At 39.2% G+C, this 26,958-nt stretch overlaps 2 protein-coding genes across 3 annotated transcripts in view; one reads left to right on the top strand and one right to left on the bottom strand.

Annotated features, from left to right (window-relative positions):
- The first annotated feature begins 205 nt into the window (after positions 1 to 205).
- MASTL (microtubule associated serine/threonine kinase like) lies at positions 206 to 25,026 on the top strand. Its single transcript, XM_075082588.1, has 12 exons — positions 206 to 472; positions 2,536 to 2,673; positions 4,096 to 4,235; positions 5,028 to 5,116; positions 6,940 to 7,046; positions 7,377 to 7,509; positions 8,094 to 8,266; positions 9,438 to 10,685; positions 12,659 to 12,797; positions 15,797 to 15,910; positions 16,001 to 16,102; positions 18,546 to 25,026. The coding sequence occupies exons 1-12, from the start codon at positions 278 to 280 to the stop codon at positions 18,701 to 18,703; spliced, it is 2,736 nt and encodes a 911-aa protein (XP_074938689.1). The 5' UTR covers positions 206 to 277; the 3' UTR covers positions 18,704 to 25,026.
- ACBD5 (acyl-CoA binding domain containing 5) overlaps positions 24,173 to 26,958 on the bottom strand; it is a 31,140-nt gene continuing 28,354 nt past the window's right edge. For both annotated transcript variants that reach the window (XM_075082589.1, XM_075082590.1), the window contains one exon: positions 24,173 to 25,756. In XM_075082589.1, coding sequence (XP_074938690.1) covers positions 25,744 to 25,756 — 13 coding nt within the window. In that variant the 3' untranslated portion in view covers positions 24,173 to 25,743. The remainder of the gene's footprint in view (positions 25,757 to 26,958) is intronic.

Here is a 26,958-nt window from a genome sequence, read left to right on the forward strand (position 1 = left end):
GCCCCTCCCCTCCCCGCCCCGCCCCTCCCCTCCCCGCCCCGCCCCTCCCCTCCCCTCCCCGCCCCTCCCCTCCCCTCCCCGCCCCTCCCCTCCCCTCCCCATTACAGGCTACTCCCCGCGGCCCCAACGGTCGCCGCGCGAGAGGTCTCGCGAGAGTACCACCTTCCTGCCCTGCGTCCGCCCGTTGGCCGGTGACGCCACGCCACGGGGCGGGGCGCGACGCGACGCGACACGCGCCGGTTTGAATCGGCGCGGGGCGCTGGGGCCCGGGCGCGAGATGGGGACGGTGGAGCCGGCGGCCCGGGCGCGGCCCGAGGAAGGGGTCCCTGCCCCCACGGCTGCCGGCCCGAGGTGCATCGAGGTACCCCGGCCCCCCTCCATCGAGGAGTTCACCATCGTGAAGCCCATCAGCCGCGGCGCCTTCGGGAAGGTGTACCTGGGCCGCAAGGCGGGGAGGCTGTACGCTGTGAAGGTGAGGGAGGGGCGGCCCCGGGGCCCCCCCGCCCGCTGCCGCCCCCCGCTTTCCCTGAACCCCGGCGGGGAGAGGGACTTCTCACGCTCCTGGCCGCCCGGAGGCTTTGGTTAGGAGCACCTGATAACGGCCGCCGCTTTTAGAAGAACCTTAAATGTCGAGGAAACTACGCCAAAAGCCTTCCTGTTTCCTTCTTGCTTGTCAATGCCTGTTATGCTTGAACACATTCAGCTGTCGTGCCACTGGAGGGGTCTTCTCACAATTGTTCATGTCTGAAAAGTCTGCCTCTGAGATGTATAAAGAGAGCAAATTATAAAAATGATTTTTACTGAGCAAACATTTTAAAAAAACCCTTGCATTTCCTATGTTGATACAAAAAGGACCAAGAACTAGGCTTGTAAAAAATGTAAATGCTTTACCGATGGTTTTCATGAGCTTGACTCTGCAATTAAAAGGATTATAACCAGCTGTGTAGCACATAAATAAAAGGAAATGTAAAAATAGTCATGCAAAATAGATGTTCCTCTTCAGAGCTATGTATATTACATTACTTTTCTTATAAGTGTTTTGAGGTGAAAGCTTTTGTGTAAATCCTTTATCACATTGCAGTGAAATTTGTTGATTGTTCACAGCTACAATGTTTAACACGTGCTTAATATTTGTACATTAAGGTCAACACTTTTTAAAAGTGTAGTTCGACACATTCTGTGTATGTCTTGGAAATTTTTGTATCAACTTTGATAATAGTGATGATAGCTGTGGGAAATAATTTTCTGCAGTTTAGGTACCGCATATAGAGTGGTTTAATTGCATTACTTTAGTATCTTATACGACTTTATTGAAGGTATTGTGACCTAAAACCTTTTGTGTAAATCCTTTATCCCTATTGCAGTGAGACTTATGGACTATCCAAGCTACTGAATATAATATATGCTAAATATTTTTGCAGTCAAGCTCAACACTTACATAGAAGGTATCAAAATACTCTTCTTCTGTCTTGCTATTTTTATGTAACTAAGTTCTGTTATTGAATGGTGGTGGTAACTGTAGGCTCAACTTTTCAGTTGTGTTGCATAGCGAATGGAGAAACTAAAGTTGCTTTAATATCACCATGCATATCTGGACCAAAGATGCTGAAGATGGGCAGACTTCCAATGTGTATGTAGCGTACCTAAATACCTAGCAGCTGTGCTATTATTCATCTTCTAGTCAAGGTTAATACTGAGTGGGCATCAACACAGAGTGGAATGATTCAATACAGGAATTAGAGCCTAATCCACAGTTAAGCCTGCTATTTCTTCATTGTGAGTTGCTTGCCTTTGAGGCTTCTTCACAAGGAAACAAATATTTGTTGGGTGACTTGATCGTAAATTTTAAATTAAGTAAGAACTTGCTTTCTCTGCAAAGTTAAGCATTAGAGGCTGGGATAGTTGCAGTCTTGCCCTTGAGGATACCAAGATGGGATGGCTTACTACTGCACTCTATTTTCAGTCTTCAGGCCATGTATCTCAGCCTCTGAAGCAATGGAAAGAAGGTCAGCAAGTGTATATCCAAGCATTGAATACTTGTTCCTGGTTCTGAGTTGTGGATAAGTGTGTGGATAAGAGGATTAACTCGGGACAGCTTAACTTTACATACAGCCTAAACACTCCTTTTCCAGTGTGTGCAATTGCTGTAAATATTGGTAGTGTGATTTCTATTCAGGACTGAATTAAAAGGAGAGCAATGAAGGGTTCTCTAATAACCTGTGACTTAAAATTCTGTCTGTATATGAAGTTATAGTTCTGTTTTATGTATGTGTGTACATATATATGCAAGTTTGAAGTATAGAGATCATAGAAAATGGTTTGGGTTGAAAGGGACATTGAAGAACATCTAGTTCCAACCCCCCTGCTATGGGTACGGACACCTTCCACTTGACCAGGTTGCTCAAAGCTCAACGTGGCCTTGAACACATCCAGGGATGGGGCATCCACAGCTTTTTAATAAATGAATTGACTAAAGAACTGTGGGTTGAGCAAAGAAAATAATGTTTATCTAGTTTATTTTGTTTTGTTTTTCAGGTGATGAAAAAAGCAGACATGATCAACAAAAATATGGTTCACCAAGTCCAGGCAGAGAGGGATGCGTTGGCTCTCAGTAAAAGTCCTTTCATTGTGCACTTATACTACTCGCTTCAGTCGGCTAATAACATCTATTTAGTGAGTAAATTAATGGTTGTGGTGTTTCAATAGTGTTGAAAATGGAGTGCAGAACTATATTCGTGTCTAAACATTTTCATGGTAGTAAGTGGGTATTCCTTAGTCACTCTTACTTTCTTCTTTCTCATAATGGCTGAACAAGCGAAATATTTCTCTTCCCCTGGTATCTTTGAGATCTTTACACCTGTGTTCCCTTTTTTTACAGGAGAGGCTTTTCTAATAGCTAATCTGTCTTAGGAATATGTATAAATCTTAGGAAAAACAAAACAATAAATAATTCTGTTCAAGTGGAATCCAAGTGACTGAAAGATACACTGTGGCTCACTTACAGGAAATCTGTTTTACTTGTTACCTGTGCTCAAAATTTATTATGGTAGTTGCCTAGATGGCAAGAGGATACCTGAGTAGCAAAAGTAAGTGCTGTTCTATGTGGTGTACTGTGGATTGAATATGGTTTTATAAACTGCCTCCACATAAAGGTAGTATAGATTTAGACTGTCTACAAAGGGTATGGTGTAGTTGGTCTGGTTTGCTCTAAGTACACATGGGGAACAGTTTGATTAAATTTTGAGGTGAGGTTGCTATGCACTCCTACAGTGCATTTGGAGTGTAAATGGAGACTTATTTTCCTGGAATCTCTGTCGACTGCTGCGTGGAGTAGACGAGTTCAGGGTGAAGGATTTGAAAAGGAGATACTAGAGTAATTTATATGGAATAGTATTGTATATTGGAATCTAAGTACTGGTGAGATTTCTTGACCAAAACCCCATAAATTAATTCTTGTCACAGAAGAGTGAGTTTCTGAAACACTGCTGACTCTTCTTTTGTGTTGAATAGGACATGGGTCATAATGATATGTCATTTTGCGTAATTTTTGGGGGATGTGTGTATTTTTTTTAAACACTTTTTCGTGGCTTAAATACACAGGCGCTCTTACTGCATACATTTCTGGAAATTTGCACTTATTACACAAGGCTCAGGTCTGAATCTATTGTCTATAAACAGTTGCAAAATAAAATCAAGATACCTGTTCTATACAAATCAAAATATCAGTGGTCTCTGGCTTGAGGCCTTGAGTTTCACTGAAGTGCTTTGTGATTTATTTTCTATAATATAGAAATCTTTCAGAAGTTAATTAGAAAGCTGACTACTCTAGTTATTTGAGAGCTGACTACAGAAAGTTGGCTAGGCAAATAATATAAAATAAGTAAATGGTCTATTAAAATGTTTTATGTCCTCTGTCATCTGAAACTTTAATTATTTTATCCAAGTGAGGAGTATTATGTGGGAAATGAAGCTCGCAAAAGGAACCTTCTATCAGCTTCCGCTCTTTGAAATTTTATTTTCCTAGTGGTGAAAGCTAGTTTATATTTTACTTGCAAATTTGAAATATGTCTTAAATTTAAACCACTTGAATGGCAGGTGATGGAGTACCTTATTGGTGGAGATGTCAAATCTCTTCTCCATATTTATGGATATTTTGATGAAGAAATGGCTGTTAAGTATATTTCTGAAGCAGCATTGGCTCTTGACTATCTTCACAGGCATGGGATAATCCACAGGTAAAACCTACTGTTTTCTCTCCTTACAAATAAGTATTTGGTTATGTGTTTAAGTGAAAAGTTAAAAACCCAGGCTATCAAATCACCATTTTATAGTAACAGCTACCTTATTTGCTAGAGCTTCTGGAAGCTCTTTCTGTGTGTACACTGCAGCAATGTCATGAAACAACACCCAAAATAAAATCTGTCCATATATGTTAAGCAGACAAATCCATATTGCTTTCCCCTACCTGCATGCCCTTCCCCCAGCCCAGCAGATACTAGCAGCTATGCTGCCTTCTAGGTCCCCTAGCCGTGTGGCTTTTAAATGACTACTGTTAGTTCAGGAACACTGGATACTGCAAGCTTGTAACTGTAGGAGAAAGGGACACTGACTACTCTAATGCACTTCCTGTAGGGAGAGTTCGTTGCTGCGTTCAGTAATGCTACAGAGAAAACTTCACTAGAGGTTTGCTTGTCATGTGTAGGAGCTATACATTAGTAGACGTTGTGATGGTAGTACTTGGGAAGAAACTTAAACCTGCTGAAACACAAAATGTGCAACTCTTGTGACCTGCATGGTGGTTTTACGCATGGTGGTTTTACAATGACAGAGACATTTGTATAACTTTCAGTGCTAGATATGTTTAATTGTGTTACTGTATTCCTCCAATTGGAATCTTCTACTCATGAAGAGATGTTACTGAGGAACAGCTATAATCAATGTTTTGTACTGAGTGTTTCTGGTCAGTTAACTTTCTCAGTATTGCTCAGTTGTCTTTTTGCTGACTTCAACTGTATTCATTTCTTCAGGGATCTGAAGCCAGACAACATGCTCATTTCTAATCAGGGCCATATAAAGTTGACAGACTTTGGCCTTTCTAGAGTTACTCTGAACAGAGGTAAGAGTTGTCTCTATCCTTTTCGTTGTATTAGAATATATTTTTGTGTCACATTCCCATATTCTTGAATGCTTTACCTCCTCGTAGAGGGCAGCTTTCAATTAAATAAGCCCAAATGTTGCACTAATATCTGATTTCTAGTAGGAAAGTACTGATAAGGTAAATGCTGGTAAAGGGTTTGCTCTATGCATTGCACTTCAGAAGCCAAAAGATTTATTCTTTGAGACAAGGGTGTATGAAATATGATCTAGAGCCATTTTTCTTGAGGGGTATGGATTTCAAAGTTTTCTATGAAGTCCACTGAGAGAATTCAAAGGCTTGAATGAATAATTCTGGCTTTTTCTTAGTGTTTCTCTGGCTGTTTCTGTCCTTCAGTCATGTTTCTCTGTCCCTGTGTATATTAATTTCCAGCTGTGCTGGTTTTGGCTGAGAAGGGGTTAATTCTCCTCACTGGGGGGGTCGGCTACCTTTCCAGCTTCCCGCGCTCTGCCGCGTGGTGGGGGGGGGGCTGGGAGGGGCAGGGCCATGGTGGGGGCGGCTGACCCCGACTGGCCAATGGCAGGTTCATTCCATACCATGTGACTCCATGACGCGTATATTGAGGGGGGTTAGGTTGCGGCTTGGGAGCGGTGCGGCGTCGGGTTGGCGGGCGGCTGCGGCGCGTGCGGTTTGTTTCGGCGGTTCGTTCCCCCTCTCCCCTCCCTTCCCCCCTCCCCCGGGGCTTTGCGCCTCTCGTTGTTCTCATTTACATTGCATTTCTGTTGTTGTTTCTTTTAATTTTAATTATTAAACTCTTCTTATCTCAACCCACGAGCGTTACCCTTCTGATTCTCTCCACCATCTACCAGTGGGGGAGTGAGCGAGCAGCTGTGTGGGGCTGAGCTGCCGCTAAACCACGACACCAGCCTGAACTGGGACTTTCCAGACATTAATGTGAGGGGCAGGGGGAGGTGGTGAGTCCCCAGCAGAAGATTATGAATCAGTGCTTTAGCATATGTGCATACTGTTTTCAAGTGGCAGCAAATATAGATGAATAGGCACAGGCAATAGGCTGCAGGCCTCAAGGTGAATAGCTGGTTCCTGAACCTCCAACCCCTTAGCCATATCAGCCAAACTAATGCTGCACAGCACCAATTTAGGGCTTTTTGAGACAGCTGCTGGTGCGTACATCCTTTTTATATAGTTCAAGGAATGTAGGAATTTAGAGTTGCCTATGGAGTTTCTGATTCATGGTTTTAAGAGTACAGAGGAAACTCTTATCAGTATACTGTATTTTCTATAATATACTGCTTTAATTGTGAAGTTCTAAGGGGACAGATTATTATGTCTACCTGAACATGATATGTAAGCTATAAGCCTACTTACTCTAGTGAGCAAAAAATGGCATCTAAGGTTAGATTTTCTCCTATGAAAAATTTGTCTGTAGCCTTTTTGAGATGTCTTTGGGAGAGGAGGCAGTCTTTGAATCAAATTTAATATCTTAGCCCATGGGCCATAGGCTGGAATTGCTACCTAACAACCAAAGCTGGTATCAAGTTAGAAAACGTAACACTTTCAACATAGTCTGTTGGAAAAGAAATTGGACTTTACAGTTTCTGTACTTATAAACTGTAATTTTATGATGGGTGTACAGGAAGAAGCAGCTTGAGCTGAATCAGAATGTATGGGTATGTCTTCGCTTCTGTTTGGTGGCTTCTTTTGTATACTTGTTCAGTATGTGACTGATTTTTTCCCTCTTAATAAAACTTAAGTAAATGCCTGTAATTTTGCTTATTTAATAGCAAAAGGAAAACCTCATCTGCTGCTTTTTTTTCTGTCTGTAGAGATAAATATGATAGATATCCTTACTACACCATCAATGGCAAAGCCAAAACAAGACTACTCACGTACTCCAGGACAATTGTTGTCTCTCATCAGTTCTCTGGGTTTTGTAAGTCTGTCTTTGAAGTACTTAATTCCTTTAGTTTACTTACTATCTTAAATGTAATAATAGGAGTGATAAGGCTATTCTTGCACCTCTTCTGCCAGCTGGTAGAATGACTTATTATATGTTTCCAGTACCCTGAAGTTCTGAAGTGATTACCTTGAGGCCTATATTTTGAATTGCTAACTATCAGTTGTGCTTCAGAAGATTTGGTAAATGGGCATGGCTAAGCTCCAATGCAAACATAACAAAGAATGTGTGAAGTTACACTCTCAATCCTGGATGTTTTATTCCGGCTCCATAAACTTTTTAACTATGCTTCTTCCTGCCTGATAGTATAGTCCTGTTGGAATGAGAATGCCAGGGCGCAATTCAAGTGAATCATCTGACAGTCTGCATGGAGTGATTTCTCCCTTACCTATGGTTCAGAAGGAAAATACCCCTCTGTCAACTAAATTATTCAAAACATGTGAGTATGCCAAGCCTTGTACTGTGTAATACTCTGGCTGTAAGGTTGTGCTCTTTTAATTTTATGTGAGTAGTTTGGACCTACTTGGTAAAAGTTGTGTGTACTTCAACCAGTGTCTTGCTGCCTACCATTCCTCCGGTACTTAAGGTCTGACATGTTTTCACGTACACTACTTATGTCATATTTTGATTTTTTTTTTTCAAATGCACAGCCACTGAATTCAAAACGTACCTTTAAGATTCACAGAAATAGTGTCAGTTCTTGGCATACTTTCATTGAAAATCATTTAATATAACAAGGTGTGCTTTCATTTAAACTATCTTGTTGCTTTCTCATGTCTAACCTGAAATGGTAAAGAAGGGTATTATGGTGCTTATGTTCACACTGCTTTTAAATTCTTGGAAGTCCGTACTTCCAAAAAAAAAAAAAAAAGAATTGACTATGCAGGAAAGATGAAAAGAGAAATTGTTGTGCACAGCTTTCCATAACTTCCTTCAATGTGAAAGCTTGACATAGTGTGAAGCTGGCTAATATACATTGCCTTTTTGTATCAACATTTGAATTATTTTTTTTTTCCTCTCAAGATCTGGATACTTCTCAATTACCTCCTGTGATGCCAGTGAGAAGTTTAACTCCTACTCTACTTCAGTCAAGAAAAAGGTTTGGTACCTCCAGTGCCAGTAGTCAGTCGCACACTTACCTGTCAAGTATGGAATCAGAATGCTGCAGCAGCTCCAGGTGGGAGAAAGATGTAGAGGTCAGGACTGTTTCATCTTCCCACTATGAATGAAAATTAGCTTGTTCTTGTATGTGCACTTGTGACAGATCTGTTCTACTTACTTCCCCCAGTTATTTCAAGTGTAGAGAAGCCTTCCTACAGGAGAGGGGGCGCAGGGGTTGTAATCTTTGCTGAGTAGGAATTTTGGATCAAACTAGTATTATTTTCTCTTCAAATAGTAGTCCTGTGCAACATAACAGGAAAAGCAAATGCCATTTAGCCTGCAGCAAAGGAGTGAAAGAGAAGGCTTCTACTGGACAGCACTGGTTTAGCCCTATTCTTCGCAAAGTGGGCAATGCTGGGAGCACTGGCTTTTTGGAAGCCCACCATGTCCCTATAGCTTTATTAGCCTAGCGTGCAGACAAAAGCATTTCTTTAAAAGCCAGAACTTGGGCAAAATAATAAAATACACTTCAAACTTCTACTAGTTATTAAAAACCTGAAAAAAGTTTAAGGTTTATATTACTGAAGGATTTTTGTATCAACTAACCTAACACCAGTAATATGATACAAAATACTTTCTCCAATTTTAAACTGTTAATGAAATTCTGTACAAATGCAGACCTAAAAGAAAACTCTGCTGTCCTATTTAGTCCCTTGCCATGATTCGTACTTAGATCACATACAAAAACAATTGTTTAAAACAATTTATAATTCTTTATCTATCCATTTCCCATGGCCTTGTTTTTAGTATTGTGATACCAAAACAGTAGTAATACCAGGCTTCCCTGTAGTCATCTCGGAAGTATAATATGCCACAGGGTAGTATGATGGCATTCTTTGGTTTGGGCTTTCTTGGAAACCGAGAACTTCTGCAGCTTAACTTCTTAACATAAAATCACAGATACAGCTGTAATTGCTATATGTCTTCATCCTCAGGCATTTAAAAATACTGCCTTTTCTATTGTATTCTAGCAAGCTTATTTTATGTTCTAGAAAAAAAAAGGTCAAATTATCCCTAGTTTAGTTTTGAATATTTTTGAATGTATTAAGTCACGTTTGTCACTGCTAGTGGTTATGAAGAATAAGTAATGCTTGCTAATTTGCAGATCTTTATGGAAGTGGAAATAAGGTATTTTAAAGGACACATTTCTGTAATGTCATAATCCTATTTTTGTTGATACTCAAAACTTAATGTGCTCATTTGCAGCAAGGAGAAGATGAACTATGTTCTACAACAGGCAAAACAATTAACAGTGGGTCAGCTCACCTTTCAAATGTAGACTTACTGAATAGCAAAGGTATTAAAGCCTTAAAGAAAAAAGAACTGGAGTCTGCTGTTTCTCCCATCAGCAGCAATGATTCTGGCAGCAGGCTGAAGTTGGGAAGTGAACATTCTGATATAACAGATACTCCTGTGACCACACTGGATGTGAAAGGCATAGTCAGAAAATGTCTTTCTGAAAACAAGATTTGGGAAGAAAAACTCTTCATAAATAAAAGAGATATGACTAATGAAATGGCAGAAACTTCCAATCAACTGCAGTCACTGTCAAGGCAAAATGAGCCTGTCAAGTCTATCAAAGAGGAAGAAATCTTTGAAAAGCCAGGTGTAAAAAGAAGCTTTGAATTAGTTGACACTAGTCCTTGTCAGGAATTTAACTATGTTAAAAAAAGCAATGCAGAATATAAACGTGGCTGTCAGATCTTGGAATTTCCAGCAAGCAAAAGGACAGGTTTGACAACAGAAATTCAATCCTTAATGCTTTGTGGTGATGGATGCCTACATGACACCTGCAAAAGCACGGAAGAAGTTAAGAGTTTTATTGGTAACCAGCAAACAATAGAAAAATCAGTTACGCAAATTGTGGCCAAAAATCTTATGTGTGATCTGGATGCAGACTATGAAAAGGATGATAAAAAGGAGTACATGAACTCAAGTTTTTTAGGCACTGATGATGAAAAACCTCTAGGAATCCTCAGTGCAGATTCTGACTTATCGTTTCCTGAAATGTCTGTTACAGAAAGCCATTTAGAAAAGCAGCTTTTAGATTTGGACAAAAGTGTTAAAGACCTCTCCTTTGAGGAACCAAACCCAGAAGGCCTGGTAATAACACCATCAGAGTCCCAGGATGCTTCGCAAAACGGAGAGGAAGCACGTACTGTCCAGGACTGCAAGCTGTTATATCATGAAAAGGATAATGACCAGGAACACATGAAAGAAACTTACCTTGACACCGTGCCTTCTCCTTCAGAAAAGCTGATGGAAGCACTGAATATATTAAAAAAAAATGCTGTTGTCTTTCGAAGTTATAATAGTCCAATTAATATATCCAATGTGTCTGAGCCGTGTAGCATGGCTTCCTTAGATATAATGGATCTCTCACCTGCTTGTAGTGGCTCTTACCCAACAGCTATTACTCCATTACAGAAAGGAAGACCATATAGGGTCTATCAGGTATGTGAGGAGACATGTAGAATATTTGTGCATGCTTTAGACATTAGTGATCTGAAATTATTTCAGTTGTTAATTTAGGGAAGATTCAAGTAGTTTCAGGTAGTCTGTCAGAGGGACCCTTGACAGGCTTTCACTTATTGCACTTGTATGGCCAAAGGTAGAATTTCTGTAAGAGCTTAGCAATAACTCTGTGTCCACTGCTTTGCCTCTGGTTCAACATGTATTGCCTGTCCACCTCTCTGAGAAATCCTTTGTTCTTACAGTGAACTGGTAAAGAAAGCCTGTGCTATTTTGTCTCATCCTGCTTTTAGTGCACTGTGGTACTTCCTATGAGTAGTTATAAGTTTCCTGATGTAATGGGAAGTCTTGGATTTTTTCCTTTTTTTTATCCTGCATCCCTCCCAAGACGGTCTGCAAATGCTGTTCAGCTAATAATTGCTGTTGTGCTTGCTACTTTCTTTTTTTTTAATCCTGGTAAAAGTGATGATGTAATGAGTACTGTCAAGTAACAATTACAAGACTATTACATGGATTGATGGACAGTAATAGCTGTTTGCAGATTATGAGGTTTTTGCTTTGACCTTTTTAATCCTCTGATAGTAAGTAAAAATCTTATTGTCCGAAAGTAAATTAGAGCCCCAATGTGGGGAAAAGTAAAAGTATACCTTTCAATCAGTGTTCCCTGTTTCATTTCTGGCATAGCTTTACAAGTCATTCATCGGTAATTAGGTTCTAGTTGTAGGATTAAAAGGTTTCTGATAGAACTGGCAGTGTGTTGAATGATTTGGTGTACTAAAAGGGGACATTCAAAACAATCTGGAAGAAGCCTTTTTTTCTCATGTCTTTCTTTGAATTGCTAGCTTCTGTTTCATCTGTATAAAATTTTAATTGACTATGAAATTTAGCTTGCATTCAGCTGAAATGGAGTCAGAGTAACATGTACTTCATCTCCTGAGAAATAAATGATGGATGGCATTATATGTTTTGGTAACTTAAATTTGAACAGGAGGATACCTCTTTTTATATACTTTTGTGATTCTTTTTAAAATTACATCATTGTGATCTGTTTACCTGTTTTCTGTTTTAGTAGTGGATTCCATAGCCTTTATGGCATAGAGATAATTAATTGATCTCTGGACTGAAGATGAAGTTGGAAACAAAATTATACCAGCTATATGGGAATTAAGGGTATTTTGAAAAATAAAGAATGAGGGTCTCTGCAAAATAATTTAGTCTCTCCAGGTCATAACAGGAAGTCTTTCATGGCAGTCAGACTATTGGATATGAGAATTTATTGATCTCTCTGCAAGCTGCATATTTTATCTTCAAATAGTGTCCTAAATTAGTTTCAGAAGGTTTGTGTAGCTGTAAACAGTCACTAAGTCTAACTTGAGCAGAACTTCGTCTGTCGGCATTATGCAACCCATAGGATACAGGTTAAACAATAAAGGGCCCATTACATATTTTTTTGAGTACATCTGATATGCAATGTGTGAGAAAAGTCAGGATTCTCCTTTTTATTTTAGAGGTATTTGACATATGCTTTCTTTTTGTTGGCTAATATTAAGAACCTAGTGTTAAAATTGAAGGCTATTTTGACATTCTGTTTAGTAGGTTATCTTCAGATTGGGATTTGAAGAGAAGTTTAAGATTGGAGTTCGGTTGGTTTGGGGGGTTTTTTTGGGTTTTTTTGTGGGCTTTTTTTTGTAGACATTACTTGGGGATTTGTCACTGGAGGAAGAACTTGGGGAAAATTATCCTAGAGAGTAGGCATCAATGAACTTTTTATTCTTTAAGATGGTTGAGATAAATGGAAGCACATCTCACACATAGATTTTCAGGATTTGTACATTTTGTGATATGTTCTTGACTTGAACTTAAGTATCAACTGTTATACCCATTACTAAGCCTGGAAATGGGAGTTTCTCAGCTGGTTTTGTTTGACGTGCGAAACCTTTGTTGCATCTTTTAAGACACCTCATCAGGGAGATGCTGGCACACCATATAGGACTCCAAAGAGCGTAAGAAGAGGAGCTGCCCCAGTAGAAGGTGAACGCATCCTAGGGACCCCAGACTACCTGGCACCTGAGCTGCTTCTGACAAAGCCTCATGGTAAGACAAACAAACAAACAAACCACAGGGTTCGTAAATACTTGGAAGGTGACATATTTATATTTCTAAATGCCTCTAGAGGTTTAAACCTTTAAAGTAACATGATAGTGAATTCTTTAAAAATACTTAGTGCTTAGCTTTTGCCAACATGGATGGCTGTGTTTGCTTCAGCAGCTCCTTCCATTTATTTCTTTTTTTGCACATGACTGGAGGTTCTGACTGTCCAGCATAGTCTTGCCTGCTGCTAATAGTAATGTGCTTAGGTGGCCTGAGACTTGTATGTGGCTCAGGAATTACGAATTGGTCATCCTGAGTGTCCTTAAAGGTTCTTTGGGGTGGGGAGGGGGATCTTAGTGACATTTAATATGAAAGGATTAAGCCTTCAATTATTCTTAGAATGTATTCCATTTTATGGATATTATGTGCATCGTTGCATTAAAATCAGTTATTGAGTTGAGTGACCTCATGAAACACTTGAGATTTCTGGCAGGATCTTCTATATAAGTGGACGGGAGTAGCTATCAAGTAATTCTTTGCAAAATACTTTAAGAAAATAAAATAGTGCAACTTCGAAATGCATAAATTTCTTTTGGGTCAAATCTTGAGCTCCACTGAGATCAACAAAAAGTCTGAAATATTTTCCTGCTAACTTGCAAGAACCATAAACAAAAAATAAATGCAGTGTGTCCCTGATACACTTGTATTTGTATTTACATTTTATTTCCATCTCAAAAGTATACTTTCATTTTGTAGAGCTAATAGTCTTAGGAAAGTATATGAGGTATGAGATCTTCCTTGAGAAACAGAGATTACTAATCTGTGGAACAGCAAAATTTTGCTGTATGCAGCCAATATACATTAACTAAAACTGCATGAAGAGATTTAACAATGTAATGACTAAAATTACTAAACATATGTAGTTGTTTTGCACTTCCATTTAGGAATCCTCGTTATTTGGAAGGCATTAAAACTGGATAATAGTTTGGAAATGTAATCAATGCTACTTAGACAATGTGAAACTTGGTTGTGAGGTGATTTCTTTCCAAGTTATCACTGAAGTCCTGAAAACACTCAATAATTGCAAAGGGTCTGGATTTATGTCAGGGAATGACAGATCTCCCATTAACTTCAGTGAAGCCGGGGTTTTCTGGCTTTGGAACTCAAAATTTTCCCTCACTAAATATTTGTGGTGTTGTTATGTTGTAAATCAGTTATAATCCTAAACTATAATCATGTTACAAATTTAATTTAGAAACAGAAATAAAAATTTTAACATTGCCATCTTTATTGTTGAGTTACTAGCTTAAGAAAAAAACTCTGCATTCCTATGCCTTTAGAGAATCATACTTGATATTTGATGTTTGTATTTGTTAGGTTTTTTGCAATAACTGTATTGTTCTTGCTTCATTGTCTTTTCATATGCAGGGACTCTGATCTCTGGTGAGTGTGCTATATACTGTGCAGAAATGGAGTGTTCTGCATAACTGTGAACAGTCAAAGTATAACTAGATCACAATTTCCAAGAAAATTGTTTGGGTGAACAATGTTTCTGTGTAGAAAGATATGTCCAATATGCACTCCGCATAAGAACAGTGATACTTCCACAAAAGATTCAGGAAACATCAGTATCACTGTGACTAAGTTATCAGAAATCACACTTAAGCCTATACTTCAGGAGTAAAATCACATTCTTAAAGACATTGTGTAACATGAAATAAATCAGACACACACACTTCTTACTGCCTCCTTTCACTTTATGCGATCAGTCTGAATTACTTTGTGTATGGGTGAAAAAGGCTCAGATGCTCAAGACCTGGTATTTCTGTTTCTTGCTTCAAGTATTGACAAGATGTGATTTAGCAGGTTATAGTAGGAGCTAATCTAATCTTTAGTTAACCCTCACATGGGAAAAATTGCTGCTGAAACCTGTGTTACTACATTGTTCAGAGTTGTGATCTTAGTAGACTTTGACTGAAGCTGCGAATATTTTACCTGACATCCAAGTACCTCTAAGAACAGTGGATGTGATCTCACTGCTTTGATATGCCTGGCTTGGTGGGGCACTCCTAGGGCTGTTAAAAGCTGCTAAAGTGCATTAGACTACTGGTTATATGTTTCAGTTTTCAGCATTTCCATACTTAGTCAAAAGTCCTTTTGAAATGGCTCAAAACATTTGTTGGAGGTGTTTTCATTTTTTATATGCCAAGAAAAACTACACTTACTCTTTCAAGGATTTTTTTTGCAGGAAGCGTGGCATCTATTCTTTATACAGTGGAGTGGGCATGGCTTAAAGATGTGGAAAGCTTAGAATGCATGCAGTGGTGTCTGGGATTGCTTTGCCTGCTTTTTTTTTAAGTAGGTTAATGAGATGGGTTTGGCAAAAAACCCTGGAATGTAGAAAACCAAAAATTATTTAATAACAAGGGAGAGAGCTAGCAACTATGCATCGCCCTAATCAACTTCAGTGTAATGGAAAGTAATTCCACCTTCTTGTGTGCTGGCTCATTCTATACACTGTCATCAATATTTTGACATAAATTTAGACAAATATAAATCAAGTTCTATAGTTTGAATTCTTGGGGTCTTCTAAAAGAACTGGGAGAAAGGTAGGGGTTGAAACATGGAGCATTCATCCAGGCTTTAGAGTAGTTGTTAAAGACAACTCTTTCTTACCACAAAACAGTCTCTTGGAGAAGTTGGCTCCTGGATTCTCTGTGACGGGAGTCAATAATTAAATTGTTCTTAAGAGCCCCCTTGCTTTTATCGGTAAACCCTGGTATTATCTATGATGCACTAAGGAGCAGACTGCCTTTAAAAAGCCCTTGAATATATTTTTAATCTTATGCATGATTATTAAGTACAACTTATTTTGTCTCCTTCATTTCCAAGAAATTTTTCAGGATTTAAACTCTTCAATTTCTGCCATGGCTGATATTCAAATCTTTGCAAATATCATTAAACCTTTGTGTTAGTATAATGACCTGGATTTCTCTTATCAGGTTCTGCTGTAGACTGGTGGGCCCTTGGAGTTTGTCTGTTTGAGTTTCTAACTGGAATTCCACCTTTTAATGATGAAACACCAACACAAGTCTTCCAAAATATTTTGAAAAGAGGTAATCTGTTTCAGTAATTGGGGCAAATATGTATTTCCAACATTTCTTATATGGTTTGAGTTACCAACTCATCTGCATCTTTGTCTGTAGATATTCCCTGGCCTGAGGGTGAAGAAAAGCTGTCTGATAATGCCCAGAATGCAATAGATATTCTTCTAACAGTTGACAGTACTAAGAGAGCTGGACTGAAGGGTTAGTATTAAATTTCTCACGTGTTCTTTGCAACTATTTAAAATTTTCAAAATGGTGATGTCCACCCCCTGAAGCTCAGACTAATAAACTTTAATGCCTATTTATGTTCCATGTAGAGTGCTAGAACACTTAAGTAGTTGTGGTATTTTCTTTATTTCTTGTGGGATTTTGCCCTTTTGAAAATTTTTTTGGGGGGGTGTAATGGTTTTCTTATTGAACTTTTGTTTTGCTTTAATGCTGTTTTGCTATGGAGTTCTAGTGTTTGACATCTTACGTACCAAAGTTCACTCTTATCTCAGTAACAGGTATTTGGGTTTTTGACCTAACTGAATTTAGGAACCTTGATTAAAAGCCTATGGTTTGGGAGAGAAGCCTTGTACAAAAGTTAATTCAAAGGAGCTTTTTCTTAGGAATCAGCCTGTCCTTACTGAATGTGTAGTGGAACTTGGAGCTAGAAAATATATACTGTACAAAATCTATATAGTTTATTTTTCCTTGTGGGACTTCAAACATTTGCTGTCGTAACAGCAAGTATATTTGAATTAAAAAAAATTGATAACATGAAGGAATCTTAGAGTGAGATGTTTTGGAAAAAGAGGACAAAATCTCATGAGAACTGCCCAAGAAATCACTAGAGAAGGAAATTATTATGTAAATGTTACTCATAAAGAGACTAAAGGCTAGAAATTGAAACCAGGCCAATTCAAATGAGAGGAGGCACACAGTTATAAAATGAAGATCATGACATCAACAGGGAATTCTGTGGCTCTTTAATGTCTCTGAAAAAACATCTGATGCCTTAATTTGAAAGTGTTTTAAACACCAAGTTATTGTCTTTCTTCCTTGATGATAGGGTGAAATCTGAAGCCTGTTATGCACAGAAATTTAAACTAGGTGACATAATGATTTCTTCCAATCTAAAGTTATTGGAAATTCATTCTTTGTCAGGACCTTTAACTGTATTTGATCTCTTTATCCAATTTATAGGCCACTGAAGTGAAGTTGGATAAGTAGCTTTCAGGACAGCCATTAAGTTTTCTTCATTGTAATTGAGTTTCCATCACTGTCGTCTTCTCCTGCCTCCCCACGGCACATCGTCTCCCTCTGTTTCTCCAGTGTGAAGCCTAACTTACCAAAAAAATCCCAGTTATGTCATGTCCTGGTGCTGTGCTTCCAGGAGTTCAGCATTTCCGGATAAGAGATGCTTTAAAGCAGCATTTGGCAGAGAACACTTCTATCCAAAGTTTGGGTTTGGTTTTCCCTCCCTTCAAAGACGTGGGCAGGAGCTGACTGCCAGCAATGGTGCACGTCAATGGAGAAGGCAGTGAAGTCTGCTGCCCTTTTCAGCAGAAGAGAGCTTTGAGTGCGTGAGAACTTTAAGAGCAGAACGACATACAGTTCTGAGATAGTGGGTCTGTGCAGTGTCCTGCCACAGGTGTAGGTTTCTGAAGCTATTGGAAGGGGTTAGAAGCCTAACCCTCTGATTTATTGCCTTTTATCTAAAATAAACTTTAATATTGTTATAATATTTGATTGGGAAATGTAGAAATAGTAAGTGTCTTACTGTCTATCAGCTAAAAGCCTGGGGTATGTGCTTAGAATTAAAATTTTTAGTGAGTGTTTGTCTTGGTCAAACTTTGACCTCTTTCTAAATGGGACTTTTTTTTTTTCCCCCCTCCCTGACTTATTTTTTCTATTTGCTTTTTATTTTTGTGGTGCAGTTGATAAAAACATGGGTTTGTATCCCACCTGGCTGAAAAGGTGCTTTCTTGGATTGAATTGAAGTTGCAAAGTCACTTTCACCAGGGAATGGCTGTTTCCAGCTTATGCAAAAGACACCAGATCCCACGTGCCACGAAGTTGCCTCCTGGTCAGGAAGGACAGGGCAGGGGAGTTCTCCTGGAGTCAGAAAGTCTTGCAGATTGGTTAGTTATTCTACCGTCAGGCTGGGAAAGAAGAATCTGGTGATCAGTGGTAACATCACTATGAAGGTGTCTAGGCTTCTGTGTCTGGTGGTAGGCCACAGGGGGCTCTACAGAGCAGAGGAGGACTGCTCCATGAGCTAGCAAAGGGCAGGTGGCCTGGAGTGGAGGAGCATGGGAGTGATTTCCGTGTATCTACTCAGCACAGAATTTTGGCAAAATTAGAAACAGGCTTTGAAGTGATGCTTAAAATTTCTGTGGTGGCCTATCATTGGAAATGCCCCTAGGGCACCTCTGAGCCACTATGTGTACATAGCTTCTTCTCCCACAGGCTGTCCCTCTCCAGAGGGTTAGTTGGCATGACAATAGTAATCAAAACCCTGTTACAATTTGCATTTTTGTGAATTTTTCAGAACAGCAAAATAGAGTGAATCTGCTGACAGCTATGCATCAAAGAACAAAGCGACTATGGGGCTTGAACAAAAGGAAGTTTATAATGCTTATATGAACTTCTGTTTCAGAATTGAAACTTCACCGCCTCTTCCATGGTGTGGACTGGGATAATCTACAGAATCAAACTATGCCATTTATACCTCAGCCGGATGATGAAACTGATACCTCTTACTTTGAAGCGAGGAATAATGCTCAGCACCTGACTGTGTCTGGATTTAGCTTATAGCATCAAGATAAATGAACTTTCTCCATGTTTTTGCACACTTACAGGTTGTCCTATAACACTAGTTCATTCTTAACTAAGTTTTCTTGCCAAATTTAGCGTGCATTTTAAGTTAACAGTCTGTTTTTATTATTGTATCCTTTTTTCTAAAGTGAAACTACTCTATGAAACTTAGCTGGTGCCAAGTCCCTTCACGCTACCTTTTTATCTCTTACTGGCCTTACTAAAAGGCCAGAGCATCATATTTCTTGGAGCTAATAACACTTGGCAATGATGGGGCTTTTCTTAATAGCAATGAGTAACTCCTGTTAGGAGGTGTGAAGTTATTTCCTGGTTAAACGTAATAGGGAAAGGACATAAATGCATGTGACTTGTATCTAATCATAACTTACCTATTGGTGGTCCAGTGTGATGGCAGTCTTGTTTGGGAGGAGTCCTTTCTGAGCAGTTTGAATATAGATCCACTGGGCAAAACTGATGTTTTTATTTGAGGTGGAAAATTGAAATCTTAATGCAGCACTGAAATGTCTTACTTCTGTTAATCTATCCCAAGAAGGGTTAAAAGACTCAGTGTTGTTCAGGGGTAACTCAGCTAGATGTGACATGTGTGACTGATGGTAGTTCCACTGGTTATTATCCTATCCTTTCTTAGACAAATACGGTAGGGAAAGGATACTTGGGGCAAGTCTGTTTAAATTGTTTCATTGTAACTACTTACGCTGTAGGAAGATGGACTGAACAGCACACGTTTTAGCAATTACTTGTTTTAAATAGAAAATGCTCCATAAGTGTTTGTGCTCACTTGTGTCAGATGATAGAAAACAAAAAACCACCCGAATGATAGCTAACAAGTGAAGTATTATTTATACTGAAGCTGCTATATATTAAAGACTATGATGTATAGCAAATCATAAGACTGTTCTGTAAACTTACAACCAGATCTTAGATTGTACAAGAACTTAAGCTACAAGTGTACATTCAGTATTATAAATCCTAATTAGGGGGAAAATATATTTAAATCTATTTTCATATGCAACACAAAACTTGCATCTGCTAGGTTTTAGAGGTTTGTTTGTAGGTAATTCTGTTTATCTTCAATGTTTTTCTTGCATAGGTATCTTTCTCAGCTGACTTACTGAAGATTTTTATTTTTCAAGTTTGTACTTGCTAGATAAAGATCAGTCATGCTAGATGGTGGTGCCAGTCAGTGGCCATGTGCCAGAAGTGCTAGCAAGCATTTTGCTAGTGATTTTGGCCAAGTGGCTTTTGAATCTCCTGAACTGACCCTTCTTGTGGGGGGAGTGAGTTGTCCCTTCATTGTCCTGATTCCTGGAAGACAAAATTTATTGATGGAATTCTGAGCAGTGTCTGCTAGGCTTCCTGCTGTCCCTGCAAGTAGCTTGGAAAGGAATGAGAATGGTGGAGAAAGATGTTTCCTAGGACCAAAAAAGAGCTAATTCTTAACAGCTCATAATGGCAAATCCCAGCTGGAGGTGTGATAGCTCAAACCTGGTAAAACAGAATCTTGGCAAGCTGCAAAACATACAGTGGCTTTTGCTCCCTTTGCTTCAGTTCTGAAACTTCCGTTTCAGAAAACTTCCAAATTGTTGAATCTTACTGAAATTAATGCTACATTAAAAAGCTGCAAGCAATCAAATATAATACATTACTGAAGCAGTATCTGTAGGCAGCGTTCTCTGAATATAAGTTCTTTAGCATTTTTCCTGTGTATAGTTAAAATATATAAACTGTGGGAGGAGGAATACCTTAATTTAAGTAATCGCTGGTATTTTATGCAATTTATTCTTCCATTCTAGTAATTTAGTTTAAGAAAACTAGTCTTACAAGAATGAATCTCTCTCACATAGAGGAAAATACTCTAAAAATGTGTTTGGAAATAATGTGAACTGAACACCACAACAGCTCTGTCTTCAGTCCTTTACAAATGGTTACAACCTGTTCCCATTTTGCAGGATAATACATTCCCTTCAAGGCAGAAAAAGTTACAGTGGTATGACATTTTAAAGGTAACCTCTAACCCCTTCATATAATTCTTAATCAGTGCAAGGGTCAAGTATGCTTCTATCTATAACTTTTCTTGACCAATCGCAATGAACTACAGAACTGCGTAGAAGTCTTGTAGGTAATCTAATGCTAGTGCATATGGAGCTGGAGGTGATAGGACACCAAAACATTGGGCATAGAGAATCTTGTTAACTTACTGTTTTGTTCTTATAAAAGCCTCAAACCTTCTTTTAAAAACCTTATTAAAAAAGCAAATTGTGGTGGTTCTACCATAGTTTTATAATGTAAGAGGAAAACATAAATTCTGTAGAACAATAAATAGGCAAATGGGAACGTTTAATGTGAGCAGTTGGCACTGCACTGCTGTCCAGAACCATGAAATTCTGCGCAGTTAGCACTGCAGCCTTGCAATTCCCCATTCTCTTCAATACCTTGCATTTATCCTGATCATAGCAAACATGGAGCTGAATTTAACAAATTGATTGTTGGGGTTTGTGATGTGGTTTTGTTTGCTGTGGGGTCTGTTTTTTTTTTTGTGGTGTGTTTTTTGTTTGTTTGTTTAAAAGGTGAATCCTAGCTTTATTATTCAATATGAAATTCATTGTCAATTCTTAGTCCCACTGTTTTTGCTCCGCTTGTTGCTTGACTTTAAGAGCAGGAAAAGCTATAATGTAGTAGCTGAAAGAGATTTAAAGTTTCTTCTCATTAGTAATCAACTACAAATATTTGTGTAAGCTGGCAAAGGTCTCTGGTCCTTGGAAGCTGTGGAATACCACTTGGCAGGTACTCTAGCTGTTATATAGTGTTTCTTGAAGCCCTAAACTTTATGTGCATAACCTATACATAAACTCTGTAGCTTCCAGGTTATCTTGGGAGACAGTTTGTCTGCTACTGGCTGGACATAAGTGTGCTCAAAACTGTGGAGACCAGTAAGTGTCAGTTTCTTGTACAGAAATAGCAATCTTGGACAAGCGTCACCTCCATTAACTTGCGCTTAGGCTCACCTATATGCTGTGCAAAGGCCGGAGGCCAAGATACTGAATTGCTGCCACGCGTTCTTGAATTGGCAGGTTCTGGTTTCAGCGTGATCAGTTTACCTATGGTTACTCTTACAGTAAAATGCCTTCCCTTCCTCTCCACTGTGTTCTCAAAAAATACTTTGCACGTTTGTGTAAATATAAAATAAAGTATCGTGGTCTTGCTGTTGCTGGCATCTGCTTTTTTGTCTTTAAACTCTTATACTTTTGACCTTGCTGGGGCCTGGGAGGTGGATTTTTACACAAAGAAACCCTGACTGTTTCCCCCTACTCCAGCAAAGACAGTAAGCAGGGAAATACCTAATGCTTTCTAATACAGGTGTGCAGGCCCTTCAGTTCCTAACCTGCAACCGTTATTACAAGCTACATTTGTATATTTAATGGCAGGAGTGCAGAGTGTCCTGTGATGATCTGTAACCCCTGCTGGGAGTCTGCTCCTCTGGGAGCTAGAATGAGTTGAAGAGAGGCAGCAGCTCTGCCTCCATCAGCACTGACTGTGCTACCCCAGGACCAGGGCAGGAGCCAAGCAGGGGCCCTGTGGATGGAAGGCTTGCCCCCCCATTATGCTCTGTTCCCAGATTGAGACAGATTCTGTTAACGTGCTTCACTGATGAGATGCCAGGCAGTTAATGTATAGAACAATTTTATTAAGTTTTCCACTGTCCTTAAGCAAGTCACTTTAACCTATATAGTAAGCCCACTCCATAGTAAGACAGAACTTCGTACAGCAAGATATGTGAGATTGGGGGAAAGGGGACAGGACCTGTTTGGTGTTCCAGCAGTCTGTGGCAAGGTCAAAGGTGGTGGTGGGGTCTCAGACCAGCTGAGAGGGAATTCCACTGGGTTACGCCCATTCTTCAATTTTGTAGCTGGTGTGAAGCCCCTAGTCCCCATGTATCTTTGTACCCAGAGTCTGAATTGCCACATCACACCCTGCGATGACTCTTGGAGCTGAACAGGGCTGTTTGCATAGATAAATGCAGGGCAAGGAGGGAGGAAGGCCATTTTGTTCAGTGAAAATGTTCATGCTTCTGTAATTTAAAGGAGCCATACAACTAAACCCTCAACCACGACTTGTGTTTGTGATTAGTGTTTAGTTGCAAGTGGGTGACAGCTTCTTGAGTCAGTTTAAATACTTCCCTCAGGGTGTTTTGTTAGAAACCATGTAGGCTCTTGAGATAAGTTTAGGCCTAATTTTCTGGTAGCTCATGAGCAGTATAGGGAGGGGAAGAGGCATGTTATTGGTGCTTGCACAGCTGGCCTGTGGGCTAAGCAAGGGACAACCATCAAGTCTTTGCCTAATTCCACCCCTCACCTCAGCCTCATCATGGTGTTCCCCTCTTCAGCAGACCCCTGACATCCATCCAGTCCAGGGTTGGTCCCACACACTTATACCTGGCTTGGTTCTTGGTTCCCTCAACTGAACACTTATTAGCAGGTGGAATGTCTTCCATCTGGTTTCATCTGCTTTTTAGACAAAGTTTGATTCACTGCAGGAAGCTAGCTAGACATTTGCTTCAAAAGGGCAATTTTGAGCTGGGTCTAGATGTTCCCAGTGCTATGCAGCACCTTTCTGACTGCCAGCCCTCCTGGGGAGAGCACCCAGCATATCCCAGTTCTGAATGCCAATCATCTGCTTAGGCCTCTTTCTCCGAGTTAAAGCTGTGTCTCTTTGTACCTGGGCAAATTACAAACAAAACAAAAAAAACCCCCACCATTTTTCCTTACCGTTAAGATTAAATACCAGCTAACTAGAAATCTGTTCAAGTTAGGGTGAGTTTGAGATACCCCTAGCAGCTGAGGCCCAGTAATGAGTTACAAGTAAATGGTTTTAAAAGTGATGTTTTGTATTACAAGGTCAAGATTGAGACTCCTCCTTCAAAATGGAGCTAGCAGGCTCTTCTGTATGGCCAAAGCATCCACTCTACAGCAGTTACTAAACATTAAGAAAGTTCAAGATAAAATACAAAATAATGAGGGACTGATTTATTGAAACATGAATAAATAACGAGGATGGCACACGCCTACATTTATTTCAGTGGGAAGTTAAAGTTAAGTACCTTTGAGAATGTCTGTACCATCTCTAAAAGCCAGACACCTATGTGTACTGCGGTTAGGAACAGGGGGCAGGGGCCCTTCAGGGAGCATCCTCCTGTCAGAAGACATGCTGCGTCAGGAGGGTTGCTTTTTTAGTGACCTTCAAGCTAGAGGGTCCTTCCTGTGCAATCATTTCTATAATTTTATGAAAAGTAGTCAGTTACTCTAGAAAATTTAAGCTACAGGCACTATGGCTTCAGGTCACAGCAGAACTTCCCTTCCAGCATAAGCTTTGTTCAAACCTGAGTTTTCACTACATCTCATGCCAACACTCGTCTCTGGCACACGAAACCGTCTGATTGTTACAGCAGTCTTCAAAGAGGTTCTGAACATTTTATTTCTTAATTCAGCTTTACAATAAGAAAATCAGAAGAGGGGAAAAGTATCTCTTAAAAAAACCACACATAACTAAAAACAAGATTAGAATTGCTCTGGTAAAACAAACATTAAATTCTGTGATCACATTTTTATACAGTATAGCTTGTATGAAAAATGTTTTCCAAACTATAAAAGATTTTCAGGAAGGACAAAAAATAACTTTCTTCAAAAGCTACTTGTAAGATGTAGTCCAGGTAGAGAATGAAAGCACATCAATAGTAAGGTGAAATTTCTGAAGATTCAGATCTTAAACACAGGTTATATTATAATGTAATTCTTTATAGCAAATGAATGCCTTAGTTTTCTGTCTAATTTTAGTGCACTTCCCTTTTCCACAGAATTAGACAACATATATTAATTTTTTTTAAAATTAAGTGTAAAGTATACTTTAATCAAGCAAACTTCACAAGGTTGTAACTGTTACCTGTATATTGGTTAATAAATACTCCGAGGTGGGGGGTGGGGGGGAGAATCAGCACCAAAATTAGCTGCAAAGTTTTGTTTTGAAAGGAACGAGAAGGGTAACAGAGAAAGAAACACCAGAACATTATGATATTTTTCATAATGTGCATTAGGAAAAGTCCACAATAGATTAGGGCTAGATTAAATCTTATTTTAATTTGACATAAACTAACAACAGAAAACTTACAGTGCACTGAGCTTTTTAAAATCCTAGAGATATACTTACAGAGTAGCTTTCATCTCATTTTAAAGCACCTTGTGCCTAAACTATGTATTTCAGTTAAAACAAGCTGTTGTCAACAGTAATACAATTACCAAAATTAAAAATCTAAGGTGCAGCCTCTTTAGATGGATCCCTTGTACCACACACAATTTCCAAACCTGTATGTGACAGTCCCTCTGTTATTAATGGCTCTACCTTTCAAGACATAGATCAATTCCTAAATCTCCTTTACATCCTCAAAGGATAAGGGAGGTATATTTAACTGCATTTCTGACAAATTTACATGGAAATTCACCCCACACTTGTTTAGCAGCAAAAATAACCAGTAGAATTCCTCAGGGCTGTACTGTATTTTTCCAACAACGTACTGAATTCATACTTTATTAGTGCTTACATGTGATGATCATATGTAACCCTGTGAAAAACAGGCAGGGATGTTGGTTGTAAAATTATTTCTATATTAAAGTGACAGCTTTACATATTTTTCGCTTATTCTTTTACAAAGATGATATTCTCTTCATCATCTGACATCAGCAAGACCAGTAACTACTGAAGGCCCGTCCACAAACACATTCCAAAACAATTAATGTTCCTATGGTTTTGAGGATGGCATTATTAAATTTATTTTATTTGTAACCTAGGAGCTGTGAATCATTCAAGTTTCAATAATGTTAGTCCTTAAATGTTTAGCTCAAAGGTAGTACAAAATATTACTACAACAGCAGGAACATCATCCCAGATTCTGAGATTCTATAAGAATTCAGAATTCCTTCGCTTTTCAGGGTCATCTTCTAGCAGTCTTTAAGCAAAGTAATGAATTCTCAGTTCAGTTTTCTAGAAAAGGAACCAAATACATTAGAGTTTAATGTACCTTCAAATATGAGATAATTTTTCATTTGTCTAAATAAACAAATCAATTACGGTTACATGTGAATGATTTCCAAACCATTAAAATACAACACTGCTTCAAGATACCTGAAAATTTGCCCTCTTACGTTGCAGAACAATCCGTGGGTTTACTGAACTGGCACAGCTTACACTGAGGAGTACAAAATGCCACTAAGAATTCTGAACTGCAGATGAAATTCCTCAGAACAGTCCCTGAACACATCAGTCGGTGGTTTGTTGGCCCACAGCAGAGCAACGCTTATGAGCTGGTTTTCCAGTGACTCCAGAAAAGGTGTAATCAGGAAGGTCTAAAATCATGAGCTGAATCTAAACAACTTTCAATTATTATTACAAATATATTTCTATCTGTGATCTGGTTTTAGAGCCCTTAGGAGTCAGGTTTTCAAGCCTCCTTCAGTGAAGGATCCAATATTAATACTCAGATTTCCAGCATTAAGATCCCTATAAAGGAATGGGACAGGTTAAGAGGCTCAGAAGATGACCTAAACCAGCTAGAACACCATACAGTAGCGAGCTAAGAGTGAGCTGAGCTACCCTTTCCCAGGGACATGAGCTAAACACAAAGCCATTGGCTACAGAAGGCCTTATCTCCACCAGTTCCATGAAATTTGCTGTACCGTGCAAAAGAGTTCAGGAGTTGTGGCTTCACAACGAGAAAACCTCACATGGTAGCACGGACTTCCTGGTTTCTGCTTCAGGACAGTTTACGTATTTTAAATCCAAAAGTATGTAAGTATAGTCAATATCTACAGTGTGTACAGCTGCTGGCTCCGAGCTTATACACCTTCACAGAGCACAAGCTGAAACTGGCATTGGGACAACAGAGGACTCTTGTGTTGCAGTTCCGTTTTCTCTCTGAGTGTACTTGATAAACTTCCTACCCATTGCTAAAGGAGATGGAACTCTGGATGGAAAGGTGATGCAGCAGCAGATAGTCCTTAAATCCTGGCTATGGGTAGATTTCTTCAGAAACAAAGAGGAAAGGTGAAAAACACAGAAATTTCTGTAGTTGTTTATGTTCTTGAAGTTCATCTCATCTTAATACAATCCATGAATGAGTAAAAACAAGGACTATCTGGGGCTATGCTATCTCTGCATCTCGCAGAGCTACTACGACTCGGAGATAT

The sequence above is a fragment of the Phalacrocorax aristotelis genome, chromosome 2 (genome assembly GCF_949628215.1).
Source record: "Phalacrocorax aristotelis chromosome 2, bGulAri2.1, whole genome shotgun sequence".
Taxonomy (NCBI): Eukaryota; Metazoa; Chordata; class Aves; order Suliformes; family Phalacrocoracidae; genus Phalacrocorax; species Phalacrocorax aristotelis.

Bases quoted from the DNA above. Each gene is read 5' to 3' on its own strand.
- MASTL (XM_075082588.1), top strand. From the start codon at position 278: ATGGGGACGGTGGAGCCGGCGGCCCGGGCGCGGCCCGAGGAAGGGGTC. The intron at 4,236-5,027 runs GTAAAACCTACT...TCATTTCTTCAG, and splicing joins AGGCATGGGATAATCCACAG to GGATCTGAAGCCAGACAACA. The intron at 15,911-16,000 runs GTAATCTGTTTC...CTTTGTCTGTAG, and splicing joins CCAAAATATTTTGAAAAGAG to ATATTCCCTGGCCTGAGGGT.